The following is a 19690-nucleotide window of genomic DNA, read 5'->3' as shown; positions in this document are numbered from 1 at the left end:
CCCCTCCCATCCCCACACCCCTTATTGGTTGTTCTCTGTTGCTATGGTACCAGACATCGGATGCTGAAGCTTCATGTGCGACATCTGTGTTGGTGCAGCAGGAAGTGGTGGAGTGGAGTGATGGAGAGTGTAACTTGGTGACTAATGAGGCTGACTTTCACTCAGTGTGAGTGTTTGTGTTCATGACTCATGTTTTGGGGAACATAAATCTGTTTACAGTCACATTGTGCGGACCTTCTTCTCTTGTGTGTAAATCAACTATGACTGTGTGTGCGTGCATGAGTGTAATGGAAAAAAAGCCCAGAAAAGATCCTCCTCCAAATCATCAAAGGAACTAAGTTTCCTAATGAGAAACATTCATAAGAAAGTGTGTTCATCTGAGCAGTCCTTATTCACAAGTAAGGTCAAAAATATGCAAAGTAGCTTTCTATAAACGTACACCTGCACTTATTTAAAGGTTCATTAAGTACACTGAAACACATGCAACACATGTTGCCTCTGATTAGCCACCTACATTTTTTCTCTCAAGTAATCTCAACATTGGGGTAGAGCAGGCAGTCTATTAATCAGAAGGTCAGTAGTTCAATTCCCAGCTACTCCAGTCTGCATGTTGAAGTATTCTTGGGGATGATATTTAAATCTAGTGCATCCACTGGAGTGTGCAAATGTTAGACAGGGCGTGCTTAGGTGTAGAAAAAAGCACTTGTAAGAATTTGTGTGTTATTGGGAGAATGAGGCTTCTAGTAAAATGCATTTTGAGTGCTCAGAGTAGAAAAGCACTATATACAGCCATCATCCAGTGGTTTCTGATGGGTTTCACACGCTGATTATTAGAAGAAATATTCCTCATTGAGGGAAAAGATTATCATCCTGTATGTATTTCCATGTAACCCTTAACCAGACCCAATTTGTAAACCGACAGAGGGACGTCTTCAGTACAAAGTTTCTTTATGTAACTCCACACTCAAAAATAAAAAGGGACAAACATTTTATTCTCTTGCAAGTCTTCCTCTTTTTTTTCTAAAAACAAACCATCCATCAAATATTGCACAGTAAAAACAATGAAAAAAAGTACATCATTACAACCCTCATTAGCAAAAGATGCAAACAAGTTCTCTAGTTGTAGGTCTTTTTTTTTTTTTAAGGATATTCTCCTGCTTTGGCCCCTTGAGAAAAAGTCCGCTAGATTAACGATTACTTCCAAAGTATGAAAAAGGCTTTCCGGGTGAATTTGAACATACATGTGAATCCTCCAAGGTCCGAGGGACATTTGGCAAATGGTTAAGAGGCTCATTTAATGTGCACACAGTAAGGAAGCGTATGCACCAAAACATACTGTGGGGGTTATTAGGCTCTGTGGGAGTTCATCCATCTCAGTGCTCTCCAGAGTTTTACCTCCTCTACCGTCAATGAGATCCAGTGGGCAGGTTATAGTGAATCCTTTCTAAGTTAGTTGAGTTTGGCACTAATGCGTATCCACTGAAGGGCCTGCCTGGTGTACTGGACAGCGTGAGCGATGCTACTGTGAAGAGTCAATGGCCCAGACAAAGTATTCAAGTAGTTGAAGAACTCTGATGAGGAAGAAAAAAAAGATATTGGTCTTAAAACATCTGAAAACCAAAATGCATTTGACATATTTTCATGGTAATCTCTCCCCTTTTTATTTCCCATTTAAATCACCACTACCTTTATTCTCCTTTGCAAGGTTGTCTGCCACCTCCCAGTACTCATAGCTGTACAGCACACTGTTGGTAATGTTCAGGTGAGTTGCTGCCATCTGGTGGATACGGTGGGGAATGCTTATGAGGGAGGCAGAGCTGCTGCCCTCGTGGGAAACCCGTGCGAGGTGTTTGGTATTAGGCGAGAGTGAAGAGGGGGGTCCTCCTGTACCCCTAAGAGTGAAAACACACATACACAACAGAGTGATGGGCAATCAGCGGTGGTTTCAGTGGACTAAATGGGCTGAAGAAAAGGCCGATCATTCAAAGTTATCATCCACCTACTTCCCAGAGTCACTCCAACCGGGTGGGGTAGTAGGCACTTTAGGAGAGCTCTGTAACAACATGCAAACAAGGCTTATTGACGTGTCATCCACACATAAAAGTTGACTTGTTTTCAAGTAAATGACTTGTTTTTAGATGTACCTTAAAGTAATCCAGCAGCACTTTGGAGTATTTCAGCGCGTGATCCTTCTTCAAGCGAAACATCTGCCAGTAAAGGAGGGCCAGGCATCGGAAACTGTGGGTAAGAGTCGGACATGGCGCAAAATTATCCTCAAAATGCACGTCCTTCAGTATGATGATAGATGTGGCTTAAACAGATGAGATGAAGAAATATGTACCACAGAACCGCCAGCTGTTTGTCTTCCTGTCTCGCCCCGGGGCCAGAGTGGCTCTTCAGCTTCATTGCGTACCTTAAGAAACACCAGAGCCACAATTTGTGTTTATGCACATATCCAAATCCAAATGACTTGTGACCGCTTTAGCATTGAAATGTCATTCACCTAATGAGCTCCACTGTTTCCGAATACATGGTATAAGGAGACTTTGCTTCGAGCGGCCCTTCCTCCATTGCCTTCCCACATTCCATGAACGAGAGAGCAGCATCAACATAGTTCACAGCCTTCCCTAGCTTGTCGACCTGGAAAGAAATAATCAAAAGAGGCAAAATATTATTTTATTTGTTAATTTTTTTTGGGCAGCCCAGTGATACATGTTTAGCACTGTCACAGAAAAAAAGTTCTGGGTTTGAATCCAGTAGCTTGCTTCCTCCCACAGTTGGAGAGGCAAAAGAAGCCAAAATGTTAGGTTATTTAGTGATTCTAAACTGGCTGTACGTATGGCTGGCACCCCAATCGCCCTGATATAAACCAATTTATACCAGAAGATGGTGTCAGTGTAATCTTTATTGTAAGGGTATGCTTCAAAGTGCTGTAAATGTTTCATTTCAGATGGTTCTTGCAATTCCTGGATTGGCCACTTAAAAAAAAAAAGTCAATCCACAAAGACCCCAATGTTAAAATGTCTAACTTGATAGGCATATTTACACTATAGCACTTAAAGCCTGGCACAAAAAAAGTTTTGGTCTCTAATTTGTTTGGGATGATCAGCTGCTCCTGAGGTTTCTAAACGAGAAAAAGAAGAAACTGAGAGTCTGTGTTCATTCGATTCCCAGGAAAAGGCAGCAGCATGGAGAATTTCAGGAGGTGAAGCTGTATCGCGGCCGCTGTCGTGCATATTTCAGGATGTCAGTGGGGCAGTTTGAGCTCATGTTGGCAGAGTTGGGAACACATCTTAGGAGGGAGAGAAATCATTTTAGAGAGCCGACTGACCCAGAGCAGTGTCTGTGTCTGAGGTAAAATTGGATTATTTCACTATTTGTATATTCAGTATTGGTGCACGTTTATTGCTGAATGCAGTGGTCTGATTGGTCGGAAAAATCTGAAAACTCAAGCTCAGTTTGAAAAAACAAATGAATCCATCACGCAGTCGTTGTGAACGCCTGCATTAAGAGTAGTTGTTTTTTAATTTTTACTTCTATTATCCGACAAATAACAAGTAATAATGTGAGCTACAAACTGTCGAATAGTTTTGCGCTGTTTCACTGAGTGAAATTTTGGATTGTGTATTTTATTTATATGTAACACTGATTTTGCAGTGCACCCACAAAGTTTTTGGGTGCTGCATCCAAACCAAGCCTGTTAACATTAGCTGATAAATTAGCATTCCCTACTCTCATCCAAGTATGGTCACTTTGTTAACAAGGGTCTTCCATGTTCATAATCCAGATGGGTGATGTCACAGTAGCTATGCCCATCTTTTAAATGCAGTCTGTGATTTCGGAGACACTGTAAGCGAGGAGCTACATCACAGTCCAGAAATGCACAAAGAAGGATTATTTTGAACTGTGAATCATGCAAAGCTACACAGAGACAAAGAACTGCATGCTTAATGAACACAGATTTTAAAAAATAAATAAATAAGCTCCAAACTTCTTCCACGTTATCTGCAATAACTATAATTTCAATATTAAGAATTTATATTCAAGCAAAGATCAAAGACTCACCATGGCATCAGCACGGTGCTTCATCCTTTTGGCTTCATGTAAGTAGTACTCAGCATGGTGAGGACTAGGAAAAAAAAAGACAAACACACAATAACGTTGATTACAGACTGTAAAGAGTATTTTATGAGATCATGCAGAGCATTCGTGATATAAGGGAAAATGTAATGGTCTCAAAATGAAAGTACTGAATGTTGGTGATGTTTTTCAATTAAAAAGTGTATTAGCAAAGCAAATTAAATGTATTTTGAATATTCAGCACTTACACTTGGGTAAATCAAATGACCTTATCTACTGTGAAACATGGGGTTTTGTGTTTATCGCAAAGGTTTCCTAATTTTAAAGTATAGTTCAAAATTTTAAAAGACATGAACAAAATGTAATCACGTGACCCCTGACAACTTCATTATGATCTAATTACACATTGTCTGAAATGCAATCTGGGTTAATTATAGTGATTTTTGTGGAATCTTTTTACATAATCCTGTTTACATATCATCATTAAGATTACATAGACTGTCAGTCTGTGTTTTTATATGACAGAAAGGCAGTGTGGGCTGTGCAGGAATGGACTGTGTGGACTACGCGGGATCGCTCACGTTTCGTGGTTTGGCACAGTCCCCCTTTGTGCTGCAGTGCTCCAGGACTCAGGTGGTGGCTGGGGCTGCTTCGACACTTTCACACACTCCACTTCCATCTTGGGCTGAGTGCACGAAAGGAGACGAGGATGAGCAAAAATGGTTGGAATAAGTGGAGTTGGCATTATTTAGAGTAGCTGTTTATGCTACCTTTATCGCAGAATCTCTGTTCTTGTCTTTGTTCTTGTGGGTGTGATGCTGTTCTGCAGCTTTTGTTTTGGAGTTAGACTTGGGGATCTCGGGGCTCTGGGGCCGGGGAGACAAGGGAGACAGCGGAGACAGCGGCCTCTTACTGTCCAAATCGTCCTCCACACACCTGATTGATACAAATGCCACATAATATGGGATTAAATTGCATCGGTGCAACTGGGTGTGCATGCCACGTGGCTGTATGTGCAAACTGAAGTGTGTCGTCATAGTTTTTCTTACCCACTGTCCACGGTATCAGTCGTTACGGTCTCAGCTGTGAAAGATGACGACTCTGTGTGGCCTGAGGTTTTGTCTGCATAACTCCTCTTGTTTTCTCTGTGTGACACACCATTCTCCAGCTGGTCACACACAAACACACATGTACATCATGAGACCATACAAAAGTATTCAAATGACATTTTTCCTGCAGAACACAATGATTTATTCCATTTCTGTGGACATGCACGTCACATTTGGCAAAGAATGAAAGGAAACACTGTCTACCTTGCGCTTTCTTGTGCTGTCTTTAGTCTGTGTCTCAGGGACGTGCAGGTGTTTCATAGTCTCAATTTGCTTGTCCTTGGCTGATAAGGATGAGGAGGAAGAGGAGGTTTTTTTAGGAGTGGATTGAGTAGCAGTGTCTGGGACCCTCTTGAGAAGACAGAGGTCTATGTGCACCACCAGATTTCGGAGCCCTCGCTGGGAGTGGGGTGCAGCCTTGTTCCCTCGTCCAAAGGGGACGAGGGTGTAGAGTTTTTGCTTCCCCGCACTTTGCTGGTCCTCACTCGGGTTACCTGAGCTCGGTTGTCTCTGCTGCACCACCTTAGGCCTGCTGGCGTCAGGCCTTCCTGGGCCCTGTTGCCCTGGCTTGGCGAGTTTCCTCTGAGAGGTGGAGTCTGCTGGGACTTTGGTAATCGGAGCTTGAAATTCAGATTCAGAATCTGAACTCGATGAGGACGAAGAAGAGGATGAGGAGGATGTTCTCTGAGGAGTTGGGGACCGTGAAGATGAAGGAGGCGACGGGTCTGGCTGGAACTGTCTCTCCTCCTCACTTCTTCCCCGCTTTTTTGTCCCCCCTTGCTGATGTGAGTGGTTGGTAGGGACTTTATGTTTGGCCTCCCATTTATGTCGCTGTTGTTGCGCCTCCCTCTTCCTCCGACTTTCCTCTCTTGCCGTCTCCTCTCTCCTCCTGTCCTGTTCCGTCACTCCTTCCTCCTCTTCCCCCTCCTCTTCTTCAGCCGAACTCTGGATCCAGGACCGTCTCAATAGCTGCTCCTCAGCCAGCCTCCTGTCTTCCTTTTGCTCCCGTTTCCCTTGCTGTTTTTCCTTTTGTCTATCTTCCTTTCTCTCGTGTTTTCTCCCCTCTCCTGTGGTCAGATGATCTCTTCTGCGTTCCACCTCCTGTTTCTTAGTTTGAGGTTTTTTCGGTGTTGTTTTCGCGTGATTAACATTCACAGTGGTGGGGGCAGTGGCCTCCCAAGACTTGGACCTGTGTTTTTTGAGGCCAGGGATGGACTGAGAGTTTGGCCCACAACCAGGATTACTAGCAGCTCTGGAGGTAGATTGAGAATTATGAAGAGGATTGGTTTCACGAGCAGTAGGGACTAAATGCTTTGCTCTTGTGGGGCTATGTTGAGAATTTGGTTGAAATGGAGGTCGGGGCTTGTGACTGGACCTGCTTCCCTGGATTTGCGCAAGCTGTGATGTGTTTCTAGTTTGGGACACATCAGCCAGCTGTTTAGAGCTTGGATAAAAGTTAGGCTTGGGTCTAGATGTGTGGCTTTGATTCTGACTAGAGGTTAAAATGACAGAAGCCTTTGATTTAGTCTGACTTTGGCCTTGGTCCTGTGGTGGTCGAGTCTTGGGTCTGTGTTTGTGAGATGGCTGAAGATGAGTATTACTCGTGGACTTGATATTTGTATTAGTGTCAGACACCGGGGCGATCCATGGCCTAATTTTTATCCTGTGGGAATTGGTTGATTGACTGGGTTGAGGTTGATTCTGACTCTGAAACTCAGGGTAGTGACAAACCCTGGAAGGAGCAGGTATACTGGGACTCGGGCTTCTTGGAGGATCTCTAGCTATAGGGCTAGGACTACGGCTGTCTCTTAGTGTCCCACATGGACTGGGGCAAATACTTAGAACTGGACTTGGAATTGGGCTGTGCCTTGGACTAGGGCTGGGACTTTGACAAGTGCTGGTAAATGGGCTCGGACTTGGACAGTAGCTGTAACCAGGGCTTGGAAGGGGGCTGTTGTTGTTGCTGTAACTGAACTGTGGGCTGGGAATAGGGCTTTGGCTAGGGCTGTATTCCTGATTGCTGTCAAATGACCTTGCTGGGGATGGGGCTCGGTGGGTGTGGGGAGAGTGCAGGCGTCCTGGAATAGTCTGGGAGGGATTTTGCTCAGTGCTGGCACATTTTTTCCGCGACTTCTTCAGCCATTTATCTAACTGCCACTGGGCAGCAGGGGGGTGATCAGGCTTAAGAAAACACAGAAAAAGAGAGAGATAAAAAGACAAATTAATCATAAAATATTGATGACAGTCGGGGATTGTGAGGATTTCAACATACAGAAATAGGCTGGAACAACATAATAAAAATGCTATTATGCAGCTATAGCCACTGTAGATCTGAATTATTATTACTGACATAGCCATATGCACACAGCATTTTATCACTGCCACTGGCTGAATTAATTATAATTCTATTTTATGTACTTTTTTCAACTACTTCCAACATAAAAAGGCAATGCTGGCTAAAGAGGTCCTTAAAAGTTGTCATCAACCTATTCTTATTTACATCAACCTGATCTGAATGTGTCTAGAAAGCAGACACAAAAGGATATAAAAAGTGAGTGAACAATTCAATCATAAAAAAATAATTTTATAGAACAGAGTGTGGAATGATTTCAGTAGTTTGAGGAAAGAAACAGCTCGATGCTAAAGCAGTGGAGACTTGCCAGATTGCAGGGGCTTCTAATAAAGCAAGAGGTTAGGACTTTATTATGCAGTAAATTTTTTGCAGGCTACACGTGCAATCGAAAGGTCAAACATTAAATCATGAAATACTACTAAAAAAAAAAACAAGATATTACACTACTACTATAAGTAGGAGAGTAATTAAACCTCCTGACCTATTTTGCATCATTATGGGCTAATTTTGTGATAATCCAGGGCGAACAGACGATTCCGGATCACTTAATCTTACATTCAACCATCGTAAGGAATGATACAAGCCTCACCCAAATGTGTTTATATCACACTATCTGCACATTCTAATAGAAACATGTAAAACTGTAATACTTTCACAGCACATGAGAAAATACCTCACCGGCTCAGCTGTTGTGAAACTATTTAAAGTCCAAATGACAAATCTGGATTATGACTCATAAATAAATTCCAACATTAGAACCTTTCAACAGCATACTTTCCAACGCATGCTCAGTGGACTCGGACTGAGGTTACAGTAGCTCAACCCCTCATCCACTTATACCAAATGACTCACTTAATGTTTGCTCAACAACTGGCTTGCTAACCATAAGAATCAGAAGGAAAGTAGGAGCTTTTTACTCACGTAAAAAAACAACAACAACAAAGAGTTTACTCACAGCTGGAGCGCAAACGTCTCTCTCTCTTACGTGCTCACTTCTTTTCTGTCTTCGCTGACCAGGAGCTAAATTAAACCTCCACTCCTCAAGCCAAACAGTGACCCCTCTGCCCTCCTACCCTCATCCTTCGCTCCCTTTCCAGAGAAGACACTGCATCTCTTGTGCCCTCTTGACTGCCTCCCCTCCTACTTTTCTGTCCCTCCCTTTTTTTTCTCACTACCTGGAACTCTGGATTTGCTGCTTCCACAACTCCAACCCCCCATCTGTTCCTTGGGAGACACTCAAATACTTGACGTAAATGAAAAACACATGGTTTACACCCCCCCTCCCTCCCCACAAACACACTCCCTTCCTCTATATAGGGGCCCAATGTTGTGCATGTTCAGTAATACAGTCTATGCTATGTCATACAGGGCCTTGCATTCATAGAAGAGAAGCTGGTTTCCCCTTCATTTCCCACACAACACACATCTACAATGCCCCCCACCTCCAACAGCCCATACCCTGGCCTACACCCTATCTGTATTTATTTGAGATAATAACAAACAAGCAGTCCACATTATTTTTACTGTAATATCTATTTTTTGAAAAAGGTCTAGTTGTAACTGTCAACCCGAATTCAGGTTTTGATGACTTCCACATCCCGAGGGCTTCTCTCTTTAAGAGTCACACTTTTAAAATGACACCTACGCACTAGTTCTCCGAGCTACCTCTGCCCCTCAACCCCCAAGTCCTCTTCCTCTCCCACTTGCATGCATTCCTCATTGCTCTGTCCCTCTCCACACCTGCTGTCAACTGCCTTAAAGCCCACAACTCCCTGCAGAGAAATCACCCTCAGGCTCATAAACAGAGAAGGAGAGAAACAAGTGAGACATGGGCAGAGAAGACGGAGAACGCAGACGGGGAGGCTGTAGCTTCAGCATTTGGTACCTCCTTGTTGTTGCACAGTGGCTGGATGTTGGCAGGCGACTCGGGATCAGGGTGAACTTCTGGACTCCGGCTTGGGCTCCGGGAATGAAAGCTACTGCTGCCTGACTCATTGGTGGAGTCTGAGCCTGAGGAGTCTGAGCTGGAATGTCTCACCCGCCTGCCATGTGTGTGCGCTCGCTGTGCTGACAGGCTGTCAGTCAACACACACACAAACATCAGAGAGGGGTCAGAGGGGGTACGCAGGCATATATACTGTTGTTATTCACAATATTTAACTCATATTTACAGGTATACAGAAGAAAAAGGAAAAGGAAGTGAAGGATTTGTAAGCAGGTACCTGTGTCTGTCCCAGGAAGCTGACTCATGAATCACCTGTGGGACACAAAACAAACACAGTAATTTGTTATTATACACATTAGAAAAAGTGTCATTCAAGAGGAGAAGCCAGGCACTTTTTCTTTCCCTTTGGCTTTCTCTGTCCTCACACACTCTCCCGCATAGTCTCTCTGTCTCCTCAAGGATTCTCAATATCTTCTAATCATGTCCGCCTCAGGCCAAGACTACTGACAAAGAAATGATCAACAATATGGGAAGATGAGTGTTACCTACCGTGGGAGTTTCCTCATCATCACTGCTCAGCTTCAAGTCATCGGCGAGCATGCTGTAAACCAACAAATACACAGTCACAAAGCCAAGAACCAACTGAAACCTAATCTCTCCTGCTGGACAACCACCTTTCACAGCCCATACTTGATTCGATCTGATACATTTTTTTTTAATCAGTCTATCAGAATGATGCATTTCAAATTTTCAGCACTTCCAAACGTTTGTGTTCTTCTTTATTGAAATGATAAGTTTGAACACAGCCCACAGATCTTCAGACATATATTCATTAGTGGAAACTACATGAGGGTGCAACCAGGACATGATTTAAATCCACTCACTTATCTGGATGGTTATCTGCAGTGTTCTCAAATGGGCTCAATTTGACATTATAAGGTAAACACTTCAACGGTGTTTAAAGTCTGACATTTGCATTTCCATGAACAGCTCCGTCTATTAATGTCTTCAAAAATTAAGAGCTGCAGTGCAGTGAAAAAGAGTGTGAAAGTCTTCAGCCACCCCTCATTATTTTTCATCTGAAAATTCTACACTCAGGACCCCATATAGACAAAATGAAACGTTTGTGTAAAATTCTGGCAAATTTATTAAAAAAACAAAACAAAAGTATAACATGTATCAAATACATGTTGCCATGACACTCATAATTGAGCTCAGGTGGATCCTGCTTCCCTTGATCATCTGTCAGATGTTTCTCCAACTTGTATTGGAGTAAATTCAGCTGACTGGATAATTTGGAAATTTGGAAAGACACACGGCAGTCTATATAAGATGCCATCGCTGACTGTACCTCTCAGAGTATAAACCAAGCCAAGAAGTCTAAGAATTGTCTGCAGACCTGTAGAATTGTATCAAGGATCAGACCTGGGGAATGATACTGAAAAATTTCTGCAGCTTTAAAAGGCCCCAGTGAGCACAGAGGCCTCCATCATCCGTAACTGGAAGAAGTTTGGAACCAGCAGGAGTCTTCAAGATCTAGCCACCCTGCCAATCTGAGCGATTGGGGTAGAAAGGTCTTAATAAGAGATGTAACCAAGAACCTGATGGTCACATTGACAGAGCTCCAGCATTGCTCTGTGGAGAGAGGAGAAGCTTCCACCAGCCAGCCCTGTGATGTAGAGTGGCCAGATGAAGACACTCCTCAGTAAAATCACATGACAGCTCAACTGGAGTTTGCCAAAGGACACCATAAAAAGCAAAATTCTCTGGTCTGAGCAAAAACAAAAAATTGGTGTGGCTTTTTGGTGTGAATGCCATCATCACCTGAAAATATCATCCCTAAAGTGGTGGCAGCATCATGCTATGGGGATGTTTTCAGAAGGAGGACTGAATCCGGACACTAATCAGGGTATAGAGACATTCTTGATGATAACCTGCTCCTGAGCCCTTTGGACCTGGGGCAATGGTTAATTTTCCAACAAGACAACGAACCTAAGCACACTGCCAAGATAACAAAGGACTGACTTTGAGACCACTAGCCTAGTGTTTTTTGCAAAACCAAACAAAATATTCCTCTGAAAATGGTCAGGTACAAGGACTAAATAAAAAAATCAACCAAAGTCCAAAGAAAAACATTGCAAGACTTTCAAAATGACAAGAAAGTCTGGCTCCTTGGAAATAAAATATAAAGAGTTGAGTGGTGGTTTAAGTCTTTTGTACAGTACTTTAAGTTTCTTTTGATTTCAAAATTAAATTTCAATGCAGTTATTTCTCTCCCCAAAACAAATAAAACTCAGTTTCAAAACCACATAAATTAAGCACCTTTGGCTCTTAAACTATACAAAGATAACTAAGTCAGATTAACCAATCACTGCTAAACCCTTTACTCAATATTGTCTTCAGTAAAGATGACTGGTTATGTATTGGTTATATTATGTAACTGCACAAGCTTTATTTACATTGCAGAAACATGTTCAAATGTTTAAAAAGAACTTTCTATAAATATTTTAGTAAAGTCACCCCCCCCCCCCCTCAAAAAAAAAAAAAATTCTGTCTTACATAACAAAGGTTGTGAAATTGTATAGTTGGCTTACACCACTCAACATGTGTTTCACGTTAAAAGGAGGATGTAAAAAGTTAACAAACAGCAGCACATCGGTCTCCACTGACAGCTTTCAGGAATGTTCAGTAACCTTTAACCCGACTTGTAGCCTGGAACACCGTTAGCTGATTGACCTGAGATGTCTACATCTCTCGCCCCTCTTTCGCTATCACTCGTGTTTTTCCTCGCAGCTACTGACACGATGAGGTTGATGAATACAGTTTACAGAAGTTCTCGTGACACGCACGAGTATTTGTGATGTGTTTCATCACTCTGTGTGTGTGTGTATGTGTGCGCGCTACAGAAGCAGCTCAAGCTTGAGGAACATCAGAGGATCGTGTTTCCTTAGGCCACACTTACGATTTGTGGGGGGCCACATGAGGGTGACGGGCCATTCGCAGCGGAACATCCCCTCGGTCTGACAGAGAGAAAGAAACCAGATTACAACACTAATAACAGGGAGCTGCTTGTAAATGATGACAAATGTCAGATATTCAAATTTGACAGAAAAATCGGCAAAAACATACTTTGCCTTTGTTGTGTAATTGGCTGTTTGGTATCCTTTGGAAAGACAGACAACAAAACAACTGTAAGTAAATCTCACTTTTAACAGTTAAAAATGTGTCGTCCCTATAGATAAACATTGACTCATAATATGCAGGAAAATCACCAGAAGTGATTGAGGTTTGGTTTTTTTCACACATTTGTTTTTCCTTGTCAACCACAGACACGCTGATTCAGAAACAGCGAGCGTAATCTCAGTCCTTCAACCTCAAACACAGATGAGAACCAGGAGGTGAAAGTCTGAGCAGTTGAACAAAATTTTAAAACCTGCAGATCTTCCCAGGAATTTACATCCCAACAGCTTCACCTCCAGGTCAGATCGTGCAAACCTCTAGAAAAATAGTAACAAACCAAAGAGCAATATCTACAGGCCTTAGTTAACATGTTAAATGTTAAAGTTTGTGACACTACAAGTAGAACCGGAGAAAGCCTCTTCTCTCTAAAAACAACATGTTACATCTGGAAAAAACCACAAGACGTCTGTAACACAGTGCTTTGGACAGAGGAGATCTAAGTATTTGGATGTTTGGACATAACACAGAGTGCCACGTTTGGAGAAAACCAAACAGCAAATCAGCACAAATATCTCATATCAACTGTCAGCACGGTGGTGGATGGGTGACGATTTGGGCTGGTTTTGCAGCCCCACAACATGGACATCTTGCTGTAACTGAGTCAACTATGAACTCTGTATATCACATTATTCTAGAGTCAAATAGGAGGCCATCTGTCCAACAGCTGAAGTCTGAGTAAAACTGGGTCATGCAACAGGACAAAGATCCCAAGCACAGCAGCAAATCTACAACAGAATAGAATCAAGGTTCAAACGTCAACCGGATCGAAATGCTGTCACAGACATACCTTAGAGTTGTACAGGATTCGTTGTGCTGGGTCACGCCTCAAGGAGTCCCCAAAGTCCCTCCAGGACTGGGTCATGTCCTGTTTAGCAGAAATGCAGATTTGGGGTCAAAGGCCAATGGTGAAATGCCACTGTGATGGATGAATCTTCCTGAATACTAAATCAGCAGAACTTTCTTCATTTCTCTACAGTCCTGAGCACCATGTTTAACAGCTGACTCTAATTATGAACACTGTTCCTCCCCACCAGGGGGAGCGTGTCTGGCTGTGAATATGGGTTAGCGTCCCTGTCTACTGTAAGTTGAGAGATGTGAATTGCACGCTTGAAACATCTGTGATCAGTGTGCAGTGAATTAAAACCCCCGGCTCACCAGAGCTGTCGGTGTACAAAAACAGGTGCATGTAACAGCGGCTCACTAGCTTTGAATGTGAACAAAACGGAACATTTTGGGCTCAAAGTGTGATCTAATAAAATTAGAAATAGACATGATTTTGCAGTTTTCAGGAGGACTGCACCATAGAGCTGTTGCATTTTTCATTCTGCATTTTCAAAGGTATTCAATACGTGAGTCAGAACACACACAAAAAGCTCATCACAACATTTGTTGTGGAAGGAAGCCCTGGGGAGAAGAGCATGAAAGACATCTGGAAGCGAACCGCAACGAGTGCTCATCAGTGCTGAGTGCGCCGGTACAATCACCAATTGTAGAACATGCAATAAAAGTGAAAACGTAGCTTTGCTGGATTGATCTGTTTTAAATATCTCCTCAAAGATCTTAGAAGGAAGTAAGTAAAAGAATCATCGACCCACCCGTCACGGACTGCTACAGGAAACACTGCTTTACTTACAAAGTGCAGGGTCTTCGGTTCACTCCTGTGGCATGCAGTGTTTCAGCTATTACCACAGATTAAATGTGCTCCCACAGTGTGTGTGTGTGTGTGTGTGTGTGTGTGTGTGTGTGTGTGGGGGTGGGGGGGGGTTGTGCTATTCAGGTTACTAACTGTTCACCTGATAACTCATTTATACAGAAAGAGAGATCAGCATTCGCTTTTGATTTCCTGTACACTGAGACAGTTGTACTAGTTTTAGACACAACTTCATATTCGAGGAACTTGTGATGGACATTTTCTAAACTTCTCAGACTTTAAGATTACATGCATTACATTTTAAAAAATAAATCTTGGTCGACCACAGTTGAAGCAGTTTTAATGGGGATGTCTCATAAAATCTGTATATTTCTTGGTTAGTATAACAGATGTCAGGCCTGTCAGTCTGATGAGTACCTGTGCATTATGTTGTTTGTTCTAATAATAGCTTCCATGCAGACATTAGATGCATGACACATTATAGTATATTTCAAATGATTAACTGTGTTACTACTTACAGATTAGACTGTGATGGTGTGTGCGCGTTTGCGTGTGTGTGTGTGTTGCAGCTCGCCCTGAGGTGACATGTGAAAGTCTGTGGTAAATACACACTATTATACACCTGGACTATTACGAGAATGTGCGCCATTTCTTATTTGTTCTCTCTGCACAGCGCTTGAGAGGAAACCAGGCACACGCAGGAGGCAGTGCATCCACAGAACACCGCCTTTGCTCCAGCTCTGATCATAATCTCTTCTGATTAGATTGCCCGCAGTCAGACTAACCAGAGCTCATAGATGCTAACAAAACGTCTTGATTTTGTACCATTCATCCCCCATTTTAGCTCATGTGATTCCTCAGATGTGTCCCAATGTGGAAGCATGGCAGCTCTGGCTCTAATATATACGTGCATGCAGCAATCGTTGGGTAAAGAACAAAAGCAGAGGGTTTCTTGGCTGCTGAAGCGGTGAGCATGCTCTGGAAAAGGTCATGCTTTATCAGATCTGATGTCAGAAGATCTGCGTGAGTGTGTTTTTGTGTGTGTGCGGCAGAGAGTTGGTGGAGCTGATCTTAAAGGATTCAGCTAACATTTTGGTTAATTTGCTGCACTTACTCTGTTTAAGAGTTCAGGTAAGTAAATTATCAGCACTCTTATTATCTGTGCGTTTAATAAAACCCACATCCAGTTAGCTTAGCTTGGCATAAAATCAGGAATTCGGGGTAAACAGTCTAGTCTGGCTCTTTCCAAAGAAGAAAAAACAAAAGATAGAGAGAAGACAAAAAATAATAATGTATACACACACACACACACACACACACACACACACACACACACACACACACACACACACACACACACACACACACACACACACACACACACATATATATGTACATTAAATTACTTTTTTTCTCTCTCCCTCTTCTCCTCCTCCCTCTTCCCACCCTCAGCATTAAGCCTTGGAGGGTGTGTGTTTCCTCTCTCCGCTCATCCTTTCACTTCATTATCTCTTCTCCTTTAGTCACCAAGGACACAGCACCAGCCCTCACTCCCTTTTCTCCATTAAAAACAACAGTATCTCCCAGGTGGAGTATTATGTGTTGCTATCTTCCTCCCACCTTTCCCCAACAGGTCCTCTGTAACTCTATTCTTCTTCTTTGCCCTGCTCTTCAGTCTACACTAGTGACCGTCCACAGGGTAGCAACTTAGACCAGTGGGCCGCTCGGCACACACTCAGATCTGGTTAATTATGGTCAGAATGATTAGGTGGTATCAGTCAACAGTAAACATTTAGTAACTTTAAATAAAAGAAAAATCTGTGTATGTTTTTGTAATTAAAATGCTTCTTGTTTTTGCACTACGAGGAGTTTCTGTTTAATTTATCATATAACTTCCTAATTGTTAAAGGTGAGAGGTGTGGAAAACAATTGTAACTGTAGAAAAAAGGTGCACAAGAGAAGAGTTACAGCTACTGGGTGGTGATAAGGCAACCAGATGAACTGATACACAAGCACAAACTTCTGGTATCAACCTCAAGGTGCAATAATAACCACAATCTACTACACACTAGTGTCGACCAGATAGCATCTGATACTGGATTATTAACCATGTTATCACATGTGTTCTATTAAAATATATCAATAATAATCATCAATGCTACTGTATCCTGAGATCCCAAAGTCAAAGACAAAATGACATCTAAATGTTAGTGTAGATTGTGGAAAAAAGCTGGATATCTTCCACTGTTTCCTGACATTTATGACAGAAGTGTTCAGCAAATGCAGATGAACTGATAATGCATATATATGCATATATGCACAGGCTGCAGTCCACAAATGAGCTGCTGCTGGCATTTTCTCCTCTTAAGCATTAATGTAATTGTAATCAGCCTTCTGAGTCTAAAGACAGACTGAAATGACTCTGCAAAAACATGCAATCAAATGAAAGAGCTGTAAGAAGTGCAAGACACATCTCAAATATGAGGTGGCAAATTTAATAAGGCAGTTGTAATACGTGCTAATGCTTTAAAAACAAACCAACTGAAATCAAACTTGAGCTATTTCTTACCTCAAATATATCTTTGGCACAGCTGTTGTGTTGGCTTCCTCTTTCCTGAGGAAAAAGAAGGACAGATGTTTGGTAATTGAGGAGAACGTGACTAAGGGTTAGGACTGACAGATATTCCCTGACAGAGGGATTTTTTTTAAACACTTCAAAGCAAAAGATGCAGGTTTAGTTACCAATTAGACAATGAATAAAGAGCTATTGTTGACTGTGCACACAAATCATATTTGAGCATCTTAGTTTCAGTTAAGTGAGGCGTGGGTGTATTCATTTAAATTTCAAATACTGCACACTTAGGCGCGCTGATTAGCAAACATGGCGATGCACATGCAGTCAGCGCACACACAGTAAATACACGGGCTAGTTCATTTCTCGCTCTGGGCGTTGATCACGGGTTTTACGTTTCAGCCTCCATCACAAGGATGCAAACAGGCTTAAAAAAATGAAAAAAGAAAAAAAAAATCACCTTCTGCATTCTGCTTCCCGCCTTTTTGCTGCAGCTGCATTCATACCTTAGCGTAGCACTTTACTGTAAACCTGAGAGTCTCTCACATGCACAGTAACTGTGAGAGTTGGGATGACTCTGAAGCTTCTTGATGACTCATATCTTAGAAATCACAGCTGCAGATAATCAGCCGGATGCTGATTCTTTTGCAAGCAACTTTCTGTTTCCATCCACATTAGGCAACCCCACCGTCTCTAACTCTCACACACATACATTTATCCTTTTAAACACTTGAGCTCACAATTTAAATTCACACTCACTTGTATGAAAAACCCAGAACCACGCAGCTCAAGCATTAAGACGAAGAATAAATGCTTCACGCTACTTTCACTTCCCCATCTGTGTAACCGTGTGTGTCGTGGGAGTGGGTTTCGTCTTGACTGTGAGTTTTGGTTTTCTTCGTTTGTTTTTTCGTGTCTGCCACAGATGACAGTGCTGCACCAAGTATCAGCAGAAATACTGAGTTCAGATGTTTCGAATCAACCCCGACCTGCAGAACAATGATCTGACTCTATTTCACAATTTGCTTTTAGACAATTACACATTTAACTTTTCCTTTGCACTTTATAATTCATTTCAGTGCATGTGTGTAGCGCAGCAAAAGCATTCATGTGTGTGTGTGTGTGTCTCTGCTCGCATGCATGACTCACTATGGTGTCTGAGTGGCTGAAGTGTAAGCCTGCAGAAGGAAAATAGTGTGTGTGTGAAGAGCTGTCTCATTGCTACACCCACAAGACAGTTATGAGGCCTTAGGTCTAAATGAAAAACAAACACAGAAGGATAGTATTTTAGTACCTGTGGCGGTGCACAGGAAAAAGTCTGCCCTGCTTCATCAGCTAACACTTACAGTCACACAGTGCTACTTTACGTGTGCAATGTGTTTAACAAGTTCATGCCTACTAACATCACAGGCTCCAGCTCTGGTGCAATACCCAGATGAGTAAACCCCCTCTGGACCAAACAAACCACAACCCGTCACAATACCTGCAGCAAACAGCATGCAAGCCTACAAGGCTGCAAACCACCTGTTACATTCTTAAAGTATCTTCAATTACTGAAGCTATGCTCAATTTCAAGGTATTTTTAGCCTTTTTCTATCTGAGCTTTAAACGGAAATTTTACAGATGCTATATATATATTTTTTAAAGGAGTACAAAAAGCACGATTCTGCACACAGTGATAAATATTAACTACACAGTTGATGTAGATGAACCTGTTATTATTCACATAATATTTTCGAACTACTTCAGGAACAAATCTGTGACATTTTAAATGCGAGGACGAAGCGCAGCATTTACATCCATGACATTTATAAAATAAGCACAGTGACATAAAGCTGTCTACTCCTGTTTTCTAAGTAGGACCTAGTCCCTGCTCTTTGCCCTCTCACCTGAGAATATGCGCATCGGAGCAGAAAGCAGACAATGGAAAGTTTCCCTTTGCCAGCGAGGACAGTAGGCATGGTTCCTGGATAGTCAGTGCTCTCCTCCGGCGTCCATACCAGTGAGGACTGGTGTTAGCAGATCCGATCCTTCCCTCACTACCATCACCACCATCATCACGCTGGCATCGGTCCCGGCTCGTAGGTCCACCGTACAGCAGCAGCAGCAGCGGCAGCGGAGTCTCACCGGAGAGGCAGACCGAGGGCGAGGTAGGCGGTCCGGCGACGTCACGGATGACACGCGTAGCTCACACCAGAGAGATCACGACTCAGTGGACCTGTGGATGTGCGAAAAGTTTGAAGTGCGTAAACGGGAGATCATAGCCGTCAGCTGTCGAGTGCACCACTGACGACACACTCGATGATGTAGAATTAGAAAACGTTTTGGGACATCCAGTCTAGGGTGAAGGTATGAGTAGCCTTATTTATCATTTCAGTTACTTGGGGCATTGCAGCGAGCACAAAATAATAGCATGACATGATACGGGAAGTTGATAACAGCTAAAGAGTAAGAACTTGGTTTCTGCATACACGCTTTATCAGGCACACCATGCTAGTATCAGGTTGGACCCTCTTTTACGGTCAGAAATGCCTTAATTCTTCATGGCATAGATTCAGTAAGGCTCTCAAAACAGAACCTTGTTGAGATTTTTGTCCATACTGACAGATTAGCATCACACAGTCATCATAATGTGAATCTACTGCTCTACTACATCCCCCGGGTGCTCTACTGGACTGAAATTTGATGACATTTGAGAACTCATTGTCATGTTCAAGAATCCAGGTTCAAGATGATCTGA

General features: G+C 42.5%; 1 protein-coding gene across 2 annotated transcripts; it reads right to left on the bottom strand.

The window, feature by feature from the left end:
* Window positions 1–857: 857 nt before the first annotated feature.
* Window positions 858–19058, bottom strand: aff3 (AF4/FMR2 family, member 3). 2 transcript variants are annotated; one of them, XM_026145782.1, is made up of 19 exons: window positions 18840–19058; window positions 16948–16992; window positions 13515–13592; window positions 12617–12650; window positions 12450–12507; window positions 10037–10088; window positions 9765–9799; window positions 9428–9617; window positions 5394–7370; window positions 5130–5248; window positions 4851–5016; window positions 4662–4765; window positions 4066–4129; window positions 2504–2640; window positions 2342–2413; window positions 2145–2238; window positions 2004–2053; window positions 1687–1892; window positions 858–1571 (listed from the first exon to the last, which is right to left on the bottom strand). In XM_026145782.1, the coding sequence occupies exons 1-19, from the start codon at window positions 18909–18911 to the stop codon at window positions 1450–1452; spliced, it is 3675 nt and encodes a 1224-aa protein (XP_026001567.1). In that variant the 5' UTR covers window positions 18912–19058; the 3' UTR covers window positions 858–1449. The 2 variants fall into 2 exon arrangements, with proteins under 2 accessions (XP_026001567.1, XP_026001568.1); XM_026145783.1 differs by lacking the exons at window positions 9765–9799; window positions 12617–12650; window positions 13515–13592; window positions 16948–16992; window positions 18840–19058.
* Between the last annotated feature and the right edge of the window lie 632 nt (window positions 19059–19690).

The sequence above is a fragment of the Astatotilapia calliptera genome, chromosome 16 (assembly GCF_900246225.1).
Source record: "Astatotilapia calliptera chromosome 16, fAstCal1.2, whole genome shotgun sequence".
NCBI lineage: Eukaryota > Metazoa > Chordata > Actinopteri > Cichliformes > Cichlidae > Astatotilapia > Astatotilapia calliptera.
The sequence above is the reverse complement of the archived record's forward strand: the minus strand, read 5'-3'. Positions and strand labels throughout refer to the sequence as shown.